Source organism: Mycothermus thermophilus, assembly GCF_041956435.1.
Source record: "Mycothermus thermophilus strain CBS 625.91 unplaced genomic scaffold VTJ04scaffold_3, whole genome shotgun sequence".
NCBI classification, from domain to species: Eukaryota; Fungi; Ascomycota; class Sordariomycetes; order Sordariales; family Chaetomiaceae; genus Mycothermus; species Mycothermus thermophilus.
The window spans coordinates 44,301-61,213 of NW_027191429.1; the positions used below are offsets into that span (position 1 = coordinate 44,301).

Genomic DNA, 16,913 nt, shown 5'->3' on the forward strand with positions numbered 1-16,913 from the left:
TGGAGACGCAGCTGGAGAATTAAAACAGCAATTTACAGCCACATCGGAGGATATCTACGAACGTTATTGCCTTCATAACATTGCGGGCCTCTGTCCCATGTGTTTTCATTCCTCATCCTTATGGCCCCTCGCCATAATCGGGAACATGTCGAGACCTCTGATGCTTTTGCCAAGTACCCAGAGGTCACGGATAGATCCTGATCCTTGCTTCCGAATCGTATCTCTTATCAGCTTATCAATCGGCTTGCAACGGTTCCTCTGGAGGGGCAGCTGCGAGGAGGGGGGCCATCAAGGTGAACCGAGGTGCTCCCTCCTCGATTGGAGCTGCCGTTCCATATTCAGGTATTTGGATAAGTGTAAACTGGAAGTTCAGGCCTCAAGTCCTACACCGCCAACTTACCTACAGAAGAAGTTCTCGCTCAGTACAAACGAAAATCAGGCCTAGGCACCATGTCGGGCGAGGTCATCACAACCATCTCACCCACCACAGATGAGCCCATCCTCACTCGCAACGGAATCTCTCCCGAAGAGATCAAGAAGCTCCCCGAGATCGCGACGCAAGCTTTCGCGACATGGCGCAAAACCACCCTGCAAGAACGGAAAGACATTATCAAGAAGGCCTTGGCCATTCTCGACCAGAAGAAAGATGAACTGGCCAACGAGTTGACAGTACAGATGGGCAGGCCCATCGCTTACACGCCCAAGGAGATCGGGACAGCAATCAAGCGAGCAGAGTTCCTTCTCAAAGTTAGCGATGAGGTGCTCCAGGATACGCCAGGGGAACCCGAGGCGGGGTTCAAGCGCTTCATCCGCAAGGTCCCCGTGGGCCCTGTCTTGATCATCTTTGCTTGGAACGTACGTCGAGGGACAAGAAGGTCTCGGCTTTGCCGGCTCGTACTAACGTACACAGTACCCGTACCTAATCCTCGTCAATGCATTGATACCCGCTCTCCTCTCTGGCAACTCGGTCATCTTGAAGCCTTCGCCTCAGACACCCACCATCGTCGAGCAGGTCGCAAAAGCTCTCGCCGAAGCCGGCCTTCCAGATGGTGTACTCCAGTACTTCCACTCTGGATCCCCCTCCATCATTGACTTGATCGTGAAGGACCCAAGGATCGCCTTGGTCTGCTTTACAGGCTCCGTCGCCGGGGGCCTGTCAGTCCAACGGTCTGCTTCGGAACGGATCGTCAACGTCGGCCTGGAACTCGGCGGCAAGGATCCTGCCTACGTCCGAAAAGACGTCGACATCGCGTGGGCTGCTGAGGAGATTGTGGACGGCGCCGTGTTCAACTCGGGTCAGAGCTGCTGCTCCATTGAGCGGGTCTACGTCGACGAGGCCATCCATGACGCCTTTGTTGCCGCCATCCAGAACGTTCTCAAAGGTTACCGGCTCGGCGATCCGCTTGATCCAACAACGCACCTAGGCCCTGTTATCTCGAAGAGGGCTAAGGAGACCATTCAAGCGCACATACAAGACGCCCTGGACAAGGGCGCCGTCAATGCCACTCCGGAAAATGAGACCTTTTCCAAACTGCCGGATAAGGGAAATTTCGTGCCACCAACGCTGCTCATCAATGTCAACCATGACATGAAGGTCATGAAGGATGAGACGTTTGGGCCGGTCATCCCGGTCATGAAGGTCAAGGGCGACGAAGAGGCCGTGCAGCTGATGAACGACAGCGAGTTCGGACTGACGGCCAGTATCTGGACCAAGGACACCGCGAGGGGATACGAGCTTGTTGAGCAAGTCGAGGCTGGCACCGTTTTCGTCAATCGGTGCGACTATCCGAGTCCTGTAAGTGTGGCTTGCATCGAGGTTTGCTAGGCCGGAGCATGATCCGCTGACACCGAGACAGGACCTTGCCTGGACAGGGTGGAAGAACTCTGGAAAGGGCGTGACATTGAGCAGATATGGCTTCGACCAATTCGTCAAGTTGAAGAGCTATCATTTGAAGGATTATCCCAAGTAGGGAGCGGCGCGAGTGTCTGGTCCACCGCGGTCAGGGACACACATAGCCAGGAATGCAAGCAAGGGATAGCAACTGTGTATGCTTACCACATGATTGGGGGCCTGTCCTGTCAAACAAGCCACATTCCCGAAACACGTGCAATGACAGTTTTGCCCCCTGAGACACATTCCAGCATTGTGGTAATGGAGGGCGGGAGCAGCGGCGCCCAACGGCCGGAATGGACTTCCGCCTCTCGTCGTCGTCGACCTTGACGTCTCCCATTCGCTCACTGAAACTTGCGTTCCAACGCCATGCTGTCGCCCATCTGATGCGATTTGCCCCAGCCGTCTTTGACATGTCAGGTCATCCCTTGGTCATGCGCCACGAGCCTGTCTTTGTCCGGACTCGTCTATGATTGTTACTAAAAGGGCCGGGAAGTCTAGACAATGGGAGTTCTCTACACCCATCGCTGACTGACCATGCCACTCCTTTTGTTTCCTTAACCGTTGTCTTTTTGTTTCGTTTTTAGACTACTCTTCGCTCAGCGCCGCCTTGTCGGTGCTGTTCCGCTCGTTCCAGTCGCTCGGTGTCGTCTGCTTGCACACCGTTTCCGCTCCTTTTGCTCCAGATTGCTCTAATAGGTGAAGTTTGTATTGGCTGCCATATTGCTTCCACCATCTGCTTCCGTCTGTCCTTCAATCTCTGTTCTGGACTTGTCCTTGGTATAATTTTGTTAGAAACCGCTCCGTCATCTTCCATTTCTTCCCTTCTCTCCTAGTCCCCAGTGTATTATTATCTTCTTTCCAGTTCGTAGTTCTCAGCTACCACGATGGTCGCCTCAACATTCTATTCGGAAGTCAAGAGGCTCTACGTCTCCTTACAAGAGTCGGTCGGCGTCCGCCGGAAGAAACAGGCTGTTGTCATTGTGAGTTGTCCAATACCTTCCCGCTACTAGATGAGGCCAGTCAAACTAATTTCCCGGTCCTCTCTCCAGTCCAAGCCTTTCAACTTCCGTCGCGAACCAACCGCTCTTCCGGGACTCACTGAAGACGAGTATGTCCCCGGAGACTCAGTCCGAGACTGAGAGTCCCCAGCTCACCCCAGAGTCTCACCTATTGCTTCTTCTTTACTTACATCCAGCACTAACTCGTCCCCTGCCAAAGACTGTCCATGCTGCGCGAAAAAGCAGCCGCCTCCCGGCTCGGCATCGCCCACCACGCTGATCCTGCCCGTGCCGCAGCGCCGACCCTCTTTCCATCGGGCCCCCACCGCCTGCTCGCCTCCCGGAGACCGGCAGGTGGTCCACTCACCTCGTCCCCGTCGAACCCTCACCTGCTGGGAGGAGGAACGCCAGCTTCATCCAGGTCCCAGTCCCTCCTGTCACTGCCTCGGTTGGAAATCCCGGGAAATCCGCCTACGCCTCCTCGCACACCAACGCCGGTCGCTGCTGGTGGCACGGGACCAATCCCGATCCCTGGAGCTGCTGCGAGGAGTAACTTGGTTGGGGCTGAAACGGTGCATTCATCATCGCCAGTCAAGCGGACGGGGACGCCGCGTGCAGGAGCTGGCGGTGGGAGGTCAGGGAGCCCGATCAAGGAGACACCTACTCTTCAGTTGCGCCTGGACACTTTGCCAAACGATTTGGAGATTCTTCTATTCGGGGATCCATCTGGAACGGGAACCATTGCGAATACGGGTGCCGCCGTTACGGTAGGTTTGAACACCAACACCGCCGGATGCGAAAAGGAAACGACAAAGGAACGCGCCTCCGATCTCCCTCCAAAACTCGAACTCATCATGCCCACCGTTTCCACGGCCGGCAGTAGCACCATCGACTTCGATCCCATGGTCTTGCCCACCTCCTCCATCTCCTCGTCGATAGTCTCCCCCCTCGAAGAGGCCATCAATGATGATTGCTGGAACATGGACTTTGACTTTCAGCTTGGCAGCCCGCTGTCGCCGAGGCCTGCTAAGGCTTGTTCGGATAGTGGTGGCTGTTTGATCTGACAATGATGGACGTTCGGCATCAGCATAAGTTGTAATGGCGGTCCATTGAGGCATATTTGGCATAATAAGGTTAGGGCTAGGGGTTCGATTCGGATTGTCCATGTTCATGCAAGGTTGTTCCGGCAGTTGATGAAAATTGGGTTGGGCTCTTACCATTACTGCATCTTGGAATACACAAACGGTGCCAGGGAGGAAGCTTGAGTAAGTCAAAGGCCATTTGTCAATGGGCTTTTCGGACAACACAGGTAGAGAAAAGATTAGATCTCATGCTTCTCTTGTAGTCATGGCTTAGGTTTCGTGGTCTCATGACTCATTTCAAGATCTCAAGACCGGGCTCTATGTCTATTACCGCGGGTCATACTGAATCTATTTTATGTCCCTCAAACTCCGTAAGCAGGCAACCCATACAGCCTGCGCCCTCCTACGCACTACCACTTGCCTCTTCACTCCTAATCCAACTCTTAAACTCCCCGACATCCTCGATCCTCGCGCCCTCCGTCTCCCCCTTCACCCCCATAAGCCGGACTTTTATTCCCTTCTTCTCACTCCACTCCTTCAGAAACTCATCCACCCGCTTCTCCGTTTCCGCATCATCCCGAACAACTACCGCCGCAGCATCATAGCCGCCAGCGCCAGGGACAACGCTTCCAAGCACCCCTTCAATCCCTTCCAACGCGTCCAGCATTTCCTCTTGGCTCTCTGGCTCGATCGGCACCCCGCTCGCTTTGCCCATCCCCCTCATCAGCGCCCTCACCTGCCTCATGACAGGCTTGATGCCGTCAATGTCCTGGGCACTCAACACCTCCGCGAGTTGATCCACCTTGTTTTGTATGCTCGTGTACGTCTCCTCTGCGTCGGTTGGGTTCTTGTCCCGCCACTCATGCACCTTTTTGACCATGCTCACGGTGGCAGTGCCGCAATCAACATCGCACATCCGAATCGCCACCCCCTTGGGCAGCCCGACCTTGTCCTTCTCAATCTGACAATCCCACACCCCATCAACGTCGTCCACTAACGCTGCCAGCGCTGGGGCGAACCCTGCCGTCCCCGGTCCGCCGGCCGGTAGGCGGGAGAGCAGACTCGGGCTGAAGCGGCGGTACAAGCACGAACCGTAGACGGCGCTGGCGACGTCGAAGCCAGAGCCGATTTTTCCTTGGGCAGAACAGTGGGCGATTTGGGCGAGGTTGTGGAGGGTGCGCCTTCCTTCCGGGGTCGAAAGAGAGAAGAGGGAGGGAGGAAGGTAGTGGGAGAGGAGCGCAGCTGTGAGGGAGGTGACGATGGCTGCGGAGGAGCCGAGGCCGGTCTTATGTGCATCGCGGAGGGTGGTATTGAAGTGCTGGAATCTCTGGGAAGAGGAAGAGGATGTGGAGTAGTAGTCGTTATCGGCAAGGACAATGAGCGACGAGGCTTCGAAGCCGTGGGTTGCGCGGTGCGGGTCGACTTGGGCAATGTAGCTGAGCACGTAGTTCAGGGTGGTTTCGACGAAGTGATTTGGTTCGACGGGGGTTCCCGACTGCAGTTGGGTGACCTTAATGCCGCCACCGTCCTCGGCGAGGCGGTAGCCGTAGCGCCAGTTGGCGTTGAGGAACTGGGGACTTTGAACGACTATCTCAGAGAGATGGACACCAGAGCTGGTGGGTATCTTTTGGGCAAGGACGTGGATGCGGGCGCTCAAGCCGAAGACCAGGCCGGTGTGTTTGCGATCGAGAACGATGTAGCCACCGGCAAGAAGGACTTTTCCGGGGGCCGACACGACGACGGTCCCGTCCTCTCTGTGGTGTGTCATGGCTGGGATAGGAAAAGTGAAAATCAAGCACGGGTCGTTGATCTGTGGCTGATGTCAAGGGGGGAGTTCAGGGGTGAGAGCCCGAAGTGCTGGTGACAGAGAAGCGAGAAATGCACGTCGCAACAGGCCCTGAGCAGAGGTTGTTATGAGTGCCGTGAGACCGTCCGGAGCCGTCAAGTAGGATCTGGAGGCCCGGGCCGTGCCTGTTTTGTGCAGGTACTTGAGGTCAGATAATGTTGATGATGGGAATCGCTTCGTGGTGTTCGTGACGTGAACGAGGGGTAGCCCAAAACCGGGAGCCACCCGATGCGGGGTACTTGGATCTGAGTCTGGGGAAGTGCTATGCTAGATGATCAGGTAGTGGGGATACCTGGTCTGGGGCCTGTAAAGAAGCAGGTACCTGACATAGGTACGTACAAGCTAGGTCAGGTACTCAGGAAAATGCAAAAATAATGAACTGCGTGCTTGCTGTCCAGTCTGTCTCCGGATGAGTGGTTCTACTTTATATGGGAAGGTAGCGTCTTGAGCTGAAACCTCACTGCCGCAAAGGAACTCCTATGTTCCCCCCGTTGGGAGTGAGGACCTTTTACTCAGCGGAATGCAACAAGAAACTCCATCATCCTTCAACAGCGTTCGGGCGACCTGGCTTCCGCGTTGCTCCAGCCCGTGCCTTAGTCGACCAGACAGATCATGAGAGCAGCGTGATGACAAACAGGCGAGGATTGGTCAGTATAGTTGTTGTGGGAGGTGGCTGCTCGTGAGAGAACAACTTGTAATAGTTATGAAGTGGAAGAAGCATGTCCAGAGTATTTTGGCTACGCTAAGGCTGGGTGGGGATGGTTGCGGACGGTGGGGATGGGCTCTATGTAGGTATGTACAACTGCGGACGTCAAGCTCCAAACGGCGCTGAGGTAACTAAAAGATGGGGTTTCAAGAGCTGGCTGAGGGCAGAGCTCTGAAGCTTCAGCTCCAACTTCTTGGTCCGCCATGCCACGGACAGAGTACATCCTAGCTCCAAAAGAGTCGACCTGAGCACAAAGACTGGCTGGACGACGAACGGAACACGGTCAAGAGACCTTTCTTCAGTTCATCGAACACTTCCTTGATCTACCAGAAGGAACAATCTGCCCAGTACCCGTAAGTGTACATGTAGGTAGCACGAAATCACATCCAGAGGATGGAGTAAGCGTGAACGTCCTCTCTGAGATCAAAATAACCGGCGGTGAAGTTCCCGCACTGCTCCGCAGCATTGCCCGGCATGAGGATGGTAGTTGGAATCCAATCGACGTCCTGCGATGCAGCTGTTCTCGCCTTGCACACGGCCTTGGCGGTTGTCGGCGTCGGTGTCGGAGAGTGTCGAGGGCCGAGGACAGGTCTCCTGCATCGGTTTGTTAGCGACTGGCCAGACCGGAGATGAGGAAGTTGGTATTCCCTCGGCAAGAATTCCAGGGAAAAGACTTTGCAAAAGGCGTCCCGTCCCAGAAAGCACTAACAGTGGCATCCGGCACGCCGAACCCATCCTCTTCCGCCTTGCGGTCCGGTTTGTCTTCGTCGCCAGCCGGGGTCCTGGCTCGGCTCAGATCCCTCAACTGACCTGGAAACCGTGTCCCCACCCCGAGCCATCCGCAAATCCGCAACGCCTGGGGACGCATTCGTCATCATTCACGCACGATGCTGGGAACAGGGCAAAGGCAGAGAGAGAATGATGACGACACGGATTTCTGTCGGTGGGTGGGCATACGCATTCCTCCGAAAAAGCCATCTGTTCTCTTCACAACAGCTCTCCATCAGATAGAACATGGGGTGTTATACTGATCATGATGCACTGGGAATTTACGGAGTAAAACACTGTAAACCGACGGGCTGCAAGTGTAAATAAAATTCAACTGGACGCATCGACTTGGCCACGGGACCTCTGCGGTTTTTTCCCCTCAATGACACACAAAAGAAACTTTTTTCGAGAAATCGATAATGCCGAGATTTTTCTCGATGACAAAAGGCTAGGAACCGTTCCGAATCCACCCGTTTGGTGCTGGAAAGAGCCAGTGGGGCGCGGGTCCATCCCGCGGCCGCCAATCCTGTTCAAGCAAGATCGCACCTCATTGGTCCCATGCCCTCGACGGCTATTCTCACCGTGCTCACGGTGCCCGCTCCGCCCGCCATGGATGGAAGGAAAGGCTGAGCAACCATCGCATTCCATCATATTTCACGGTTTTGCCTGCCACACACCTCAATTTTCCTTTCGTTCTTTTCTCTCCTTGGATTCCAGGTTGTTTTCCAACCACCCCCCAAACCTCCCGTTAACTCTCCGCAAAGGGTCGCGCGTTCATTTGACGGCTTCAATGTCGTCAAATGAACCTGCAATTGCGCATCAGCCAATCTTTCCTTGTAAGTTTGTGGCATGTGACTCAGATAGTGGCGGGTGGTTGTGTTTGTATTGCACCGCGTCGCGTCGACTGTTGATTCTTCCAATTTTGAGGGGAATTAACAACGGCCGATTGAGGATAGCGGCCTTCCTCTGCGTCAAAGACAGGCACTAACTTGCCCAGAACCCCTCCTCGCCAGGCGTCTCCTAAATGCCCTCCGTTTACTCGTCCGTCTTTCAGAGCTTTATCCGTCAAGGATTCTCAAAATCCTTCACACACGGCTACGCCCAGTCGGTCGTTGCCGCCACCCATCCCCATGTTCTAAACTCCCAGAACCGTCCTTCCTTTGCCCGTCGGCGCCATGGCGTCCGTGCTGGTCGCCTCGCGAGCCTCGGCCTTCAGCAGGCCTTCCACACGACCAGCGTCGCCCACGCCAGCGTGACAGAGCACAAGCTCGACAAGATCAGCGGCTCTTCGACACTCGAGGCCTACTTCGATCACCTGCACCGCGCCCAGGCTGCTGGCGAACATGACAAGGATTTTGTTCCGTTTCAATTCCCGAAGCTCATCGAGTGGAAGCCCACCACCTCCTCCATTCTCGTTGGGGCCGAGGCGAACACCACCCTCCCTACACGCTCCGCCCAGGCGTCTGCCGCTGAGAAGGATGGTTCAGACGACTCCAAGCCCACGGGTGTCCCGCCCGAGGCGAAGGCGGCACTCGCTCACATCGACGCCGCCATCGAGAGAGAGATCAAGGTCCGAGAGCAGCTGGAGGAGCTGGAGAAACAAGTCGAGTCCCTCCGCGCAACCTCGCCCGAGCTGGCGGAGAAGCTCGCCGAAGAAATTCGGTCGCGCACCGTCACTCCTCGCTCTCGCGCCGCATCCCCTGTGAGCTCTGCGCGAACTTCGAGTCCTCCGGCCAGCCAGGACTCCCTTGCCTACGCCGAGCACCTCACCAAGCTTTCTGAGGAAGCCCGCTATGGCGAGATCCCGGGTGTCTTTGAGGCCATGTTGAACGGCGGCGTCCGCCCCGTTGCCACGGCCTACAATGCCCTGCTCATGGCTGCCATCCACCTGCCCTCAGAGAAGTGGGAGGTGGTGACCAAGGCGCTTGATGTGTACGCCGACATGCTGCGCCGCAAGGTCTCACCTGATAGCGACACGTACGATATCCTTGTCGGCTTGCTCGCGTCGCGCTCGCTCGAGGTCGCCTCGCTCAAGCAGGCTCTGGAGGACAAGCGCCTTCGCTTTGGGGGCATGGACGAGCCCGGCAAGTTCATGTTCGCCTCGCACGAACTCGAGCATGCCATGCTTGTCGAGGATGACCGTCTCGACCTGGCCATGAAGCTGTTTTCTTCCTCCATCACCGCGAAGAAGGCCCTCTACTCGTCCGAGACGTACCACCAGCTGATCTCAGCCTGCGCCCAGACGGGCCGCATCTCCGACATGCTCCGGCTCTTCGAGCACATGGAGTCCACCGGTACCACCCCCTTCGCCGCCACCTTCCCCGCCATGATCACGGCTTTTGCCAGCTCGGGTGATCTTGTCAGCGCTGTCGAGTGCTACAACGAGTACCGCAACCTGGCCATCGCCCATGACCGTGGCGAGAAGAGCCTGAAGGATCGCCTCGACGCCCAGGTCTATGCTGCCGTCATTAACGCTTACGTCATCTCGGACAAGATTCCTGGCGCCATGAGGTTTTACGAGAAGATCGTCCGCGAGTACGGCGTCAAGACTGCCGACATCAAGGATGCTCTGATCGAGGGCGGCTTCGTGCGGGGGTTCATTGAGCGCGGCATCTACCAGGAGGCCCTGAACTGGGCCCAGCAGATCGAGTCCGAGGCGAGGGCTTCCGTCATGACCAAGGTGGCTACCGCCGCTGCCGACCACGGCGACAAACACGTCGCTACGGCTGCCTTTGCCAACATCACTCCCCAAACCGCCGCTGCGGCGCCTGCCATTGCCTTGCTCGCCATGAGCGTCCGCCAGGGTGATGTCCCCGCCGCCACGCGGTACTGGGAAGTCCTGTGCAGCCCCGCCATCAAGCCCACACCGTCCTTCATTGAGCCCACCGCCATGTATGCGGTTGCCATGATCGGTTCTGGGAAGGTCGGTGAGGGTTTGACTCAGGCCGAGTACATGTTCCGTCGGATTCGCGACCAGAACCCTCAGTCAGCCGAGGAGATCGAGGAGGGCGTGGAGTTCGTGTCCCGCTTCATGGCGACCCGTGGAATTGTTGATCCCAGGACTATGTCGCCAGCCACTGCTGTGCCGTCGTCGCCTCCTCCGCCGTACCCAGGTTCTCCGTACCCCGGTACTCCCGCGGTCGTTCCTCGCCTCGAGGACACATTCGACCCGTACGCCCACAACTGCGATGTGGAGGGTTCGTTTCAAATCGGCCAGTTTTTGGACCTCGGGCGGAAGGGCCCGAAGCTGAATGACGCCCTTGCTCGTTTCCGGAACGTACGTCGCGCTGGCCGCCACCCCCGGTACATCACCTATGCCAAACTCATCACGGCCGCCTCCAAGGAGGGCAAGTTTGATCTCTGCAAGGAGATCCTTGCCATGGCCCGCGCCGACGTGCCGCCGCTTCCTCAGTACTCGATGGTTCGCTACGGCTGGACGTCGATTCTGGACGCCATGATCGGCGCTTGCTTGCATCACGGCCACCGCCCTCTGGCCGAGGAGTACCACCAGGAGCTGTTGGCCATGGGCGCCACTCCCACGGCGAATACGTACGGTCTCTACATCACCACGCTCAAGGAAACCGCCAAGACGTACGATGAGGCGTCGGAAGCCATCAACATCTTCTTGCGCGCCAAGTCGGAGGGTGTTGAGCCAACCTCGTTCCTGTACAATGCCCTCATTGGCAAACTCGGCAAGGCCCGCCGTATCGACGACTGCCTTTTCTATTTCGCCGAGATGCGGTCATTGGGAATCAAGCCGACCTCGGTCACTTACGGCACCATTGTCAATGCTCTCTGCCGTGTGAGCGACGAGAAGTTTGCCGAGGAGCTGTTCAACGAGATGGAGGCCATGCCCAACTACAACCCGCGCCCTGCTCCCTACAACTGCATGATGCAGTTCTTCCTCACCACCAAGCGCGACAAGGCCAAGGTTCTCGAGTACTTTGAGCGCATGAAATCCCAGGGCATCTCTCCAACCTCGCACACATTCAAGCTCCTCATCGACACCCACGCCACTCTTGACCCGATCGATATGAAGGCTGCTGAGAGCATCCTTGATTCGATCCGCGCCGCTGGCCTGAAACCTGAGCCTGTCCACTACGCCTCACTCATCCACGCCCGCGGCTGCGTGCTGCACGATATGGAGGGCGCCCGCAAAATTTTTGATACTGTTATCAAAGACTCTTTGGTTCCTCTCCAGCCATGTCTCTACCAAGCGTTGTTCGAGTCCATGGTGGCGAACCACAAGGTGGCCGACACGGAGCCTCTCCTTGCCGACATGCGCACCCGCGGCATCGAGCTGACGCCTTACATCGCCAACACACTCATCCATGGCTGGGCCGCTGAGAAGGACATCGCCAAGGCCAAAGATATCTACGCTGCCGTTGGTCCCGAGAGGCGCGAGCCTAGCACGTACGAAGCTATGACCCGTGCTTATCTCGCTGTTCAGGAGCGTGAGAATGCCAAGGCTGTGGTGTCAGAGATGCTCACCCGCGGATATCCGAGCCCGGTTGTCAATAAGGTTCTGGAACTGCTCGGCGGTGGCAACCATACAGATCCTTCTGTCAATCTGCTTTTGAGCAGCTCCTGAGCATCTTGTACGGCCGAGGCTGCACGCTTGTTTCCTTGTTTTCACCTGTTTCTCTCAATTCTTGGTCTTTCCTTTCCCTGCTTTTGTTTTGGAATGATACCCCCTATGGTGTGAGGTCGGGCGAATGAATGGACCAGTCGGCTGGGTTTGAGGATAATATGGGATATAGGGGGTTTGCATGATTCCAAGCATGACGGTTGGGGAAGGGACGGAGCATAAAATGAGGGAAACGGTCAATGTCGTTTTGTTTTCTGCAATTTCCTTCCTCTGTCATTGGATATCCAAAAACACCACGGGACGGTCTAGGTCAAGCAAGGAGTTTAGGAGTGATTTTTATTTGGTACCTATAGAGGGAGGATGGTTTCTTCTGCTTTGTTTTCAGGTCAAGAACGGGGTTGGTTGGGAAGGGCGGTATCGGAGGGCATGGAAATGGGCTTGGGACATGGTAGGCGGGCATATCACAGGTGTCCGACCTGACCTGAGAACTTCATCATGACACCGTGCCTGATGCATAGGCTCGGAGTACAGCTGCAGGAATATGCGGCAACACAACAGCAACACATCTCCACTCTGATAGCTACGCCATGTTGCAGGCTATCTATATAGATAATGATGAAGAAAAAAATATATGTATAATACCGTGGTACCTGGGTCCTGGTTCCTCCATTTCGATGTGTTGGGTTGTCATGAGTGCTGGATTCCTAAACCATGTGCATCCACCAAACAACGACCCCCCTAAATCTCTCTATCCCTCTACTGTCAGCAACATCCAACTCCAAGGCAAACAATCAAAGTAGGCTAAGACACCGTTATAAAGCGAGAGGCATACACGGGCTATTAGCTTAGAGCTAGGCTTAACTACACCAAACAGCGTTGTGCATGATTTGATTCGGGACATCTGTCCAATCTTGACTTCGCCTTGATCTTGGTTCGATGCTCAGGCGCGAAGAGAAGGCTTTGGATGGTAAGGCTGGGATCTCTGCTATGTTGCTAAATGCTACATTATCCAGGACTCCTTTGGCCTGCTTCAAGCCATCCGAAACAAGAGACCGAGATTGGTCAAGTGGCTAGGGATACAAGAAACCCTCAAGACTGGTAAAGATACTCGTCAGAAAGCCTCGGTCGTTTCTCAACAACGTTCGGTTAACGTATGGGAAACCCGGGATAGGTAGGTAAATTTTGAATTTTAGAATAAACACTTCCCCGTCCATTCCATCGAACTCTTTTCATTCTCGAGTTCATCGTCTTCCTTCCTTCTCCTCAGCACTGCTTCCATTCCAACGCGATCCGAACCGTCAACCTGCTGCTGATACGGTCGACCTGGATCATTGCGTGTTAGCTGCAAATCTCAATCTACATTCTGTGCAAATAGGAACACTCACCGCAATAATCGCCTGCTTTTCCGTAGGCGAGATCCAGCACTGGTTATTGATGTTCAAAATGGCCGTCGACCCGCCGCAGGGGGACCACTGGACGATATCCGGATTCGCCTGAAGAGAAAACGCCCCGCTTCGCGCACCCTTCAGCGTAACCGAGTACTCGCTCTGGCCTGGCACTCCCGTGAAGTCGACGGTCGTTGAGCACTGACCCGTGACGCCGGAGGGAATGAGGGCGTAGCCGTGCAGATTGGTGGTGGTTGTAGCCAGACTAAATAAGTTCCCATGCGTTAGTTTCTGGCGATGTTCCTATGAGATACTCTCGCTGGAAAGAGGAATATCAACGTACGAGAACCCGGGATCGTATTGGAGATTCAGCGTGATCTTGCAATTCTTGCGCCAGTCGGCAGCCTGGGTGTTGGGACCCGTCCGCACGACGTAATCCTTAAGCCGGACTTCGATGGCCGTGTTAGATGTGTCCGCCCAGACGTCAGCTGAGCCGTACGGGCAGCCGGACCCAAGAACGGACGCGCCGATGACCTTGAGGTTCTTGGGAGCGACGGCGGCTTCAGCACCGAGAATCGACGGCAGAGCAGCCGCGAGGGAAAAGATGGTTGGGAGACGCATGGTATCTGATTGTGGCCGTCGCTGGCTTTGATAGCGGGTTCCGGTGTAAGTGAGGCACAGCCCAGTATGCTCCCGATATTAATAAGTGAGAGGGTTGATCTCACTTTAAAATCCCGAACGTAAGACAGGGCCAGAGCAGCGACAACGAGAAACCTGGTTTGATGTCTCGAAAAACTTTTGTCCCTTCATGCCGGGACGACAGAATAAATGTCATTTCAGGCCAACGTGCCGTCCCGAGCTGTCCCAGTGTAGGGGCAAAATGTCAAGGTCCCGAACGGGAACTGGATAATGGTCTCATGGTAGTATCCAACCTCAGCCGGCAAATTCCTCGTCGGTGAAACACGCTTCCCCGGACCAGGACCACCGAGAATCCGCCCGGGACAGTCTCCCATGCGGCTTTAAGCGAGAAGTTCAATATACGACGCCTTATTTTGACACGGCAGCGGAGGTATCACTGGCCGGGGCGGACCCGTTTCTTTATAACCTCCTTAATATGGTCGTCGGACCAGGGCCGCGCCACTCCACTATTCTGTTGGAAGAGCAAGACAAGTATTACTCACAGAAGTTGTTGCAGGAGCGGTAAACTGCTGCATAATAGCATAACGTCGTGTCAGCTGGTTGGCCGGCAATATTTGCCGCGGCTCGAGGTTACCTTGCTTTCCGGACAACGCGCGTTTGAGGGACACGCCGCATGCGACGTTGAAGCGCGCGGAGGCTAGAAGCCCTAAGCTTATGACAGCGTTTACGCCTAGTTTATTATCCAAGACTAAAAATAGGAGTTGTCAAAGTAGAAAGTAAATTGTCATGGAAACAACTTGCACAACGTCCCGAACATCTATTCCGAGGATGCAATTCCTACCGGAGAATTGGTACGCGCTCCGTATGATCTGTCAGCGGTCAAGGTGAACGTTGTGAATATGTCCTTCCCACACCTCAATATCCTTGTCCGCGCTGGCTATTGCTTTGTCGTGTTATTCTTCCGGCGGCCTACATTGAGAGCATGGTGGGCCGGAGATACTTCCGGTGAAGACAGGGAAAGTCGTTCCCGCTGCGTCCGAGAACGGGAATCTTAGACCAGGAAATGGTATGCCCAGTTATATGACGTTTATATACGTTAATTATTACATGTATCTCTATTATTATCGCCAGCCTGTATCAGTAAGGATGTCTCTCATGGGCTGTATATCATTCCTGTTCAATTCACCTGATTCCCGAAGTAAATACTTTGCAACGCAGAATTGGTTGGTTCCTAATTGATATTGGGAACTTGTCTATTGAGTGAGAAGGAATTATGGAAAAGTGATGGGGAGTGTGGGTGCATCTGCGACCTACGCAGCTATCCATGTATCATCGAATTGGGGCCAAAAACAAAACCACAGCCGTGTATTATGAATATCTGAGAGAGTCCCTGATGTACCAAGCAAAAGCGCATATTCATATTAAGATTACTTATCACACTTATGGTTCACAAAGGGGTGCCATATAAAAATGACCCTATTATCGAGATCCCCTTCGCAGACTTCCGAGATAGATGGTGATATTGGGAAAACAAAAGAATAAAGATACTCCGTACGAGGACGCTACTTGAGTGAGAAAGACGAAATCTATCAACGCAATCCCATGTGTGTCATCAAACCTTCCTACCACCGGCCACCAATACTTATCCGACCGCAATTTCAGTGCTTGTCATTTTCCTGCCTGGAGACAGCCGTCCTGTGTCCAACAGCCCTGACTTTCCTCTTTCGTGACAACAACGAGGCATTAACATTACAGGCCCTCCCTGAAATCGGAGAATTTATGACACGGTCAGCTTCTGAGTTGGGCTTTAGTCTTTGTTCATTGGCTGTGATGGGGAGAAGGTATGGGCTTCCACTCCTACACAGGAAATGTGGTGTACCAGGGAATCGGGGGACATAAACGTACAGCAGCGCAAGGGTCAAATCGCCATGGATCTTTGCCCTCAACTCAATCTCAATCTCCAGGTTCAAATCCAACCGCAGCTTGAGCGGTTGCTTTCCGCTGTCCTGGGACTTCTGGGCTTGTTGCTGAATCGGTTGTGGTCGATTCATGACCTGGTTCCGCTGTTGTTGGTCGTACTCGTAATCGTCGAAGCCTTCGTAGTCATCCTCCTCCTCCTCTTCCTCCTCCTCTTCGGGGATCCGGCGACGAGGGCGGCGGGCACGTTGCAATTGCTGATTCTTGGCCGAAGGTTGTTTCGATTTCTGCATGAACTTGGGCCGGGGCTCCTCTTCTTCCTTCGGCGTCGGTGGCTGCGAGAGAGTCTGGCTCTTCTCATCATGTGACCCTTCCTTCTCTAGAGCGGGCATGGGTTCTTCTTTATCGCCCTTCTCTTGTTTGGTTGCTTGAGAAGGTTTCTGTTGGCTTTCGCCATCGGATTCTGCGTCATCGTTCTCGACATCGGCGCCGTCGGCCTCCTGATGCGCGTCTTCGACGGTATCGCCAAACTCTTCCTCGTCATCTTCATCACCTTCGGCGCCGGCTTGCGTTTGTGGCTGCTCTTCCTCCTGTGACGTGCCCTCTTCATTCTCCTTTGTGGGTTCAGCTTGTCCCTTTGTCGAATTCTTGGAACGCTGGAAGTTGTCAATTGAATCAGTTCACAACTCGTAATGTGGAATGGTTGAGGGCCTTACTGGTGCCATGTTGATGGATCTCCTTGGTTCTGAGGATGCTGTTCTGTTCCTGTGATGTGAGCTCGAACAATCAAGCACGATGGTTTCTCGAGAGCTGTTGTTCTGACTTAATTCCTTCAAAAAGGAAAAGTTTCGGCAATCCTGCAACTGTTCAAGGCGTTCACGCGGATGACGTAGTTCCTTGCTGGACAGGGTTCATCTGACACGACATGCACGATGATGACATGCAGCGAGCCAGCCAGCCGGGTACAATCCTCCATATCCTGCTTCCATATGAGTCTCATAAACTTGGCAGGATTTCCAGTCACGACGTTCCTTGTTCAATAATGGTGACGACATGTTGAGCCGTCTTGCAAGGCAAACCCTGTAAGGGG

The 16,913-nt window shown here is 54.8% G+C and overlaps 9 protein-coding genes across 9 annotated transcripts; 5 read left to right on the forward strand and 4 right to left on the reverse strand.

The window, feature by feature from the left end:
* Positions 1-450: 450 nt before the first annotated feature.
* Positions 451-1,970, forward strand: VTJ04DRAFT_4116 (uncharacterized protein; the record flags this gene model as incomplete). Its single annotated transcript, XM_069362091.1, has 3 exons — positions 451-855; positions 911-1,795; positions 1,857-1,970. The coding sequence occupies 3 exons, from the start codon at positions 451-453 to the stop codon at positions 1,968-1,970; spliced, it is 1,404 nt and encodes a 467-aa protein (XP_069219072.1).
* An 808-nt stretch (positions 1,971-2,778) lies between these two features.
* Positions 2,779-3,956, forward strand: VTJ04DRAFT_4117 (uncharacterized protein; the record flags this gene model as incomplete). The annotated part of the gene is made up of 3 exons (XM_069362092.1): positions 2,779-2,874; positions 2,944-3,002; positions 3,113-3,956. 3 exons carry the CDS (start codon positions 2,779-2,781, stop codon positions 3,954-3,956), a joined length of 999 nt encoding a protein of 332 aa, XP_069219073.1.
* A 421-nt stretch (positions 3,957-4,377) lies between these two features.
* On the reverse strand, positions 4,378-5,742 carry VTJ04DRAFT_4118 (uncharacterized protein; the record flags this gene model as incomplete). Its single annotated transcript, XM_069362093.1, has 1 exon — positions 4,378-5,742. The coding sequence occupies one exon, from the start codon at positions 5,740-5,742 to the stop codon at positions 4,378-4,380; it is 1,365 nt and encodes a 454-aa protein (XP_069219074.1).
* Positions 5,743-6,906: 1,164 nt separating this feature from the next.
* VTJ04DRAFT_4119 (uncharacterized protein) lies at positions 6,907-7,905 on the reverse strand (the record flags this gene model as incomplete). Its single annotated transcript, XM_069362094.1, has 4 exons — positions 6,907-7,120; positions 7,201-7,336; positions 7,751-7,820; positions 7,876-7,905. The coding sequence occupies 4 exons, from the start codon at positions 7,903-7,905 to the stop codon at positions 6,907-6,909; spliced, it is 450 nt and encodes a 149-aa protein (XP_069219075.1).
* Positions 7,906-8,318: 413 nt separating this feature from the next.
* Positions 8,319-11,885, forward strand: VTJ04DRAFT_4120 (uncharacterized protein; the record flags this gene model as incomplete). The annotated part of the gene is made up of 1 exon (XM_069362096.1): positions 8,319-11,885. One exon carries the CDS (start codon positions 8,319-8,321, stop codon positions 11,883-11,885), a length of 3,567 nt encoding a protein of 1,188 aa, XP_069219076.1.
* Positions 11,886-12,063: 178 nt separating this feature from the next.
* VTJ04DRAFT_4121 (uncharacterized protein) lies at positions 12,064-12,956 on the forward strand (the record flags this gene model as incomplete). The annotated part of the gene is made up of 3 exons (XM_069362097.1): positions 12,064-12,351; positions 12,401-12,528; positions 12,896-12,956. 3 exons carry the CDS (start codon positions 12,064-12,066, stop codon positions 12,954-12,956), a joined length of 477 nt encoding a protein of 158 aa, XP_069219077.1.
* Positions 12,957-13,145: 189 nt separating this feature from the next.
* VTJ04DRAFT_4122 (uncharacterized protein) lies at positions 13,146-13,888 on the reverse strand (the record flags this gene model as incomplete). Its single annotated transcript, XM_069362098.1, has 3 exons — positions 13,146-13,205; positions 13,268-13,532; positions 13,611-13,888. 3 exons carry the CDS (start codon positions 13,886-13,888, stop codon positions 13,146-13,148), a joined length of 603 nt encoding a protein of 200 aa, XP_069219078.1.
* A 1,488-nt stretch (positions 13,889-15,376) lies between these two features.
* On the forward strand, positions 15,377-15,636 carry VTJ04DRAFT_4123 (uncharacterized protein; the record flags this gene model as incomplete). Its single annotated transcript, XM_069362099.1, has 2 exons — positions 15,377-15,422; positions 15,482-15,636. The coding sequence occupies 2 exons, from the start codon at positions 15,377-15,379 to the stop codon at positions 15,634-15,636; spliced, it is 201 nt and encodes a 66-aa protein (XP_069219079.1).
* A 19-nt stretch (positions 15,637-15,655) lies between these two features.
* On the reverse strand, positions 15,656-16,548 carry VTJ04DRAFT_4124 (uncharacterized protein; the record flags this gene model as incomplete). Its single annotated transcript, XM_069362100.1, has 3 exons — positions 15,656-15,668; positions 15,812-16,479; positions 16,540-16,548. The coding sequence occupies 3 exons, from the start codon at positions 16,546-16,548 to the stop codon at positions 15,656-15,658; spliced, it is 690 nt and encodes a 229-aa protein (XP_069219080.1).
* Between the last annotated feature and the right edge of the window lie 365 nt (positions 16,549-16,913).